The sequence below is a fragment of the Triplophysa dalaica genome, chromosome 21, assembly GCF_015846415.1.
Source record: "Triplophysa dalaica isolate WHDGS20190420 chromosome 21, ASM1584641v1, whole genome shotgun sequence".
Taxonomy (NCBI): domain Eukaryota; kingdom Metazoa; phylum Chordata; class Actinopteri; order Cypriniformes; family Nemacheilidae; genus Triplophysa; species Triplophysa dalaica.
This window is the reverse complement of record NC_079562.1, coordinates 17,492,879-17,497,918: the sequence shown is the minus strand read 5'-3', so window position 1 is coordinate 17,497,918 and position 5,040 is coordinate 17,492,879. Positions and strand designations below refer to the sequence as shown.

General features: G+C 35.7%; 1 protein-coding gene across 1 annotated transcript; it reads left to right on the top strand.

Annotated features, from left to right (window-relative positions):
* Positions 1 to 2,841: 2,841 nt before the first annotated feature.
* LOC130410707 (metalloproteinase inhibitor 3-like) lies at positions 2,842 to 4,836 on the top strand. The gene is made up of 5 exons (XM_056735533.1): positions 2,842 to 2,965; positions 3,342 to 3,424; positions 3,632 to 3,731; positions 4,290 to 4,411; positions 4,666 to 4,836. The coding sequence occupies exons 1-5, from the start codon at positions 2,842 to 2,844 to the stop codon at positions 4,834 to 4,836; spliced, it is 600 nt and encodes a 199-aa protein (XP_056591511.1).
* Positions 4,837 to 5,040: the final 204 nt, after the last annotated feature.

The window sequence follows — 5,040 nt, the reverse complement described above, 5'->3', positions numbered from 1 at the left end:
GCATTGGTATGATAAGATTTAATGTGATAAGAGCTTATTGCAATGCTAGTCAAATACTTTTGATTGTGTTGTGGTATTACTGTGGGTGATGTTGTGTGGCACTGCACTGTGAGATTACAGCAGTTTTATATCTGTTGTATTATTAGAAATTAAATCAATCTATTTAAAAATGCTTCAATGTTAAATCAATTATAAATGAAGAATCAGTGTACAATGGTGACAATCAACAAATGAAAGCTTCATTCTGCAATGCATGCTGGGTAACATCTTAGTTCAATCTTAGTACAACTCTCCCAGCATGCATTGCAGTTGATCAGTTTATCTGAATTAATTTTATGATTGTCACAATTGTTGAGGTCCTCACAATTTTCACCTGTCACAAAAAGCTAAACCTCCACTTTATTTGAAGCAGATTGTTTATTTGATCACAGCCATTAACCAGTCATCAATGTAGAAGTGTTTTTATTTTACACCATTACAAGCACGGAATGACAATGAACTTAACCGGAGACAAGAGCTCAATTAAAGCAAACACTGATCACATTAATGATGGATTGTTGAAATAAAATCAAAAATAACATTAATAGCAGATGCAAAAGCCAAGGGACCAAAGTTTTGTAAGCAAATTCTCTAGGCCCTGTGCTGAGAGCCTGATGGGGGCCCGTAGAGTGCCTGCACAAGCTTGCTTGCAGGTTTGTACCTCCATTTTCTCTGAGAGCAGGGAGAAGGCTGAAGTATGTTATCTTGACTGTCCCGGTTGTTATTCACAGAAACATGCTTGGGTGTTGAGTCTTCATCACAGTCCAACTGATGTAAGGTCACTGTGTAGGGTACAGCTTGAGTGGTGACCGTGAGCAGTGGTTGTTGTGGCTGAGGGTGTTATCCAAGTGTCCATCCGACTGCTGATGTGAACTCCTGTGGTCACTGAGGCCAGGTGTATGTGTGTCATTCAGGAGTGGACCGGCACACTCTACTAATGGTTGATGGATGGAGAAGAGAATATCATCCTTTAGCACTCTTGCACCAAGTTTGTCGTCTGTTGTAAAAAGTTGTCTTTGACTTCAGAAGAGATTGAAGTTCAGGCCTCTCATGTTGCAGGTTTTCTGCAGCCATGTATTCAGACTGAGTAGCAAAGAAAACATATTTGTTCCTCGAGCTTGGAGAGGTCCACTGATGAATGACTGAACTTTCAGCTTTCCAAATGTTTCAAAGAGTTCATTAAAATCCCTTTTAAGGAGTTCTGACTGCTCCTTTCGAAAATCATTTATCCCCACATGTATGACAATCAGATTTACAGACTCATGTTGTGTCAGGATGTTGGAGAGTTCAATTGTTTACATAAGCCATCATTGCTTGAGGAAAACAGTATGTAAGTGTTGCCCTGCTACTAATGTTTCTGATAATAGAGTCCAGACTATGTGTTTGGCTCTGCTGCTTTCTGAGCGGAGCACCATAGCCTGTTTGACACAGGGCGTCTGCAGTGTCCATTTTTTTGTACACATTTAACTTTTTTAGAAAATTTGTGTTCTTAACAGTTAAATCTTACTCGTTGTATAAATACCATGCACTGTGCTGTGTTTTAACTTTTCTGTTTTTCCTGTTTGCCCCTGTAAAGCTGCTTTGAAACAATACACATTGTGAAAAAAGCGCTATATAAATAAACTTGAATTGAATTGGATTAAATTATAACGTATTCCTTATTTAAGTTATTTAAATGGATAGTTCACCAAAAAAAAAAAACATTCTGTCATAATTTACTCTCCCTCTTTACAGTTTAAACCTGTAAGTCTTTCTCTCTTCTGCAGAACACAAAAGAACATATTTTGAAGAATGTTAACTGCTGGTGCCCAGTGACTTGCACTGGTTTTGTTCCCATATAATATAAGTGGATGGGGACAACGGTTTTTGGACACCAACATTCTTCAAAATATCTTCTTTTTTGTACTGCAGAAGATAGACATACAGGTTTAAACTGTCAAGAGGGTGAGTAAATCATGACTGAATTTTAGTTTTTTGTGACCGATCCCTCACATATTAATTTATGTCAGAAAAGCTGCACTGTTAAAAAAAATATTTGTTTTGTCAGCTGCAGCTACAGAGATATACAGTTATTATAAAACCTTGTTTAAAAAAATATTTTTTTGGGGATATCAGAAATAAAATGTAATTTAACGATTTCGCCCTGAAAAATAATTTTCCCCCCTGTTTTTATTGTAAATTTGCGCTCTTCTGTAATTAAAATTTTCTGGACAGTTCTTAAAAAAGAAATAAACAATTTGTAAAAAAAGCACTACAATTCTTCTATGTATTATGTGGAAAATCTGTAAATATAACAGAATTTTTTTGTAAAATTACTGTTTTTTTACAGTGAAGTTCAATTTGATGTGAAATAAAGTAACAGACTATTCTCATTGAGGGCACTGTGGTAGAAATTTACTCCACACACCTGACTTAAAATACTGTGTCCCACACACCCATACCAGTGTCCCAGACAAACATGATTCTAACTCTCCTGGTATATTCCCATATAATTAATGTTAATATTGATAAACAAAGAATGAAAACTGCACCAACACGTCATAAGTTACAGATTGTTTTATACTTCACAACACATGGGACTGAACATAATTGTATTCTAGTATTTTATCTTTTAATAATCAGGACTAATTCATCAACACACAAGAATGTGGGAGGAGTTTATTTGTAGGAGGGGCAGATCCCTGCCTAAGACATTTGAACTATAAAATGCATCTCATTCCATTGAGAAAAGTAGAAATTCTATCACAGCCTGTAAATCAGACCTAATCCTTAGAAAGTATCATTTGACTTCTGCTGTACATGATGGGCGTCCAACTGTTGGGTGTTGTGCTGATCTTCTTGTCTGTAGGTCTGACTCTGCAGACAGGAAAGCACTGCAACTGTGTCAAACGTCACCCTCAAGATGAATACTCCTCTTCTAAAATAGGTAAGTCAAATCTAATATCTTTTGCAATATAATTTTGAATGAAATTTTGTAAATAGCAGAAAACATTAAGCTGAAGGAAACGCTGTGTTTCAGTTGATTTGTCATTTATATATAAAACCATGAGCAATTTTTTTACAATTATTTAATTTCCAATCAAGCAAGTGTAAAAGTACTATTAACAGTATGTGCTGGAAATGTTTTTGATTCAGAAACAAACAACAATTTCCAAAGTTGAATGTTGACAATAATAATAAAATATATTATATTAACAATATATTAGTGAGTGTGTGAAAACTCCACAGAGTTGTATAGTCATGTTCAGGATGTTTATACAAAACACCATTTCTAACATTTATGCCACTTTATTTTCCATCAGTGATTTTAGCTGACGTAACTGGAAAGAGGCTTCCTGTTAAGAATCAGCACAACTTGGTTCGGTATAAAATCAAAATAATCAAGGTGAGATAATCTACTTGCACTTCAAGTATCAACATTTCTCAAATGAATCAGAATCAATTCAATTTAATGCAAAATAATGTTAGTCTTTCATCTACAGAATGTTTATCTTGAAAAAGAAATAAGAAAGAGTGTCTCAAATTTCCAGTTTGCAGAATATTCACAATAAAATACTACAAACACAAAATATAATGAAAATTCCTTTTTCAGGTGTTGAAGGGTTCTATCAACGCACACAAAACTCAATACGTCTTCACAGATTCATCATCTTGTGGCATCAAACTGGCTCATGGGCGATACGTGCTTTCAGGTAAACCTCTGCTTCTCAAATTGAATCTAAACTTCACATTTTTGTACATTATGAGATACTTGTGAGACAAAGCATATCACTATGAATAATTCTTTGGTGTGTAACTCGCCCCACACTGTTTGTCGTAGAGTCGTGAATGCTGTGTCAAATCCACTGGCCTATTTAGGAGAGGCATACTGTTTTAAATAATGTTCATCGGGCTTGAAGAAACTTCATCCTGAAGAAACAGGTCATCTCATAGAGCTGGGTGGTGGTAACATTTAAATTGGTGGAGCATGCAGGAAATAGTGACATTCGAATGTGCTAGCCACACCCTAGAAACCATTTTGCACCCTGCTGCAAGTTCTATTTCAAAATGAAACGACTGCTTTTTTTAGATCCACATTTGCATTGGAAAACACAATCCAAGCCCTCTAATGTTCTTATTTGTTGTCCCATTCACTCACTGTGCATAATTTATGTTGTCAAAAGTTGTCAAATGCTGAATTTGTCAAACAGATTTATGATATCAAACATTATAACGAATTTCCCATTTCCACTTTCTTTTTCTTTTTTTAGTAAACCAGTTAAATTATGGGATCAAGACGATGAAGTGTGACATTGTCAAGCAATGGGAACATCTCTCCTTAACAGAACAAGAACTCTTCTCAAAAACGTATAAGCTGGGCGGTAACTGCACGGTAATGATATACAGCAGACAAAACCTTGCAAATTTTACTTTGCTATTCACAATTTTGAACCAAAATGTCATATCGTCAAGAATCAGCATTCAGTCTCTAAATTTTACTTTTCATCTCTTGGAGCAACATGAGGATGAAGAAAACCTAACTGAATATATATAGTCTTGGTGAACTATTCCTTAAACAACACAAAACTCATGTCAATGTCAAACTGTATGTCACCTCAAACTCATGTCAAACTGTCCTCTCCACAGATCTCTACCTGTTCTGACAGTCCATGTTGTCCCCAATCTGTAAATGAATGTAAGTGGGATGCCAATTCTCCTGACGCTCTGGAATACGTCTGTCTGAGGGACAGTGACAACTACTGTAGCTGGTACTGGCCAGCTTCAAGAGTTGAAGAAGATGAAGCGTGCCTGGAATAAAAGACCAGCACTTTCTCATTCTTAAAGATATTTGGTTGATGCTGAGAACTGTTGTTCTTTCTTATACTAATTCAGCTTCTGAGTCCTTTTTCAGAAGCACATCGTTACCCCTCTGACTTTTTCCATCTGCAAATTAAACACCTTTGTTTGCAAAAATAAACGTGTTTATATTTTATTGTAATATGAAAATTAAACATGATTTGT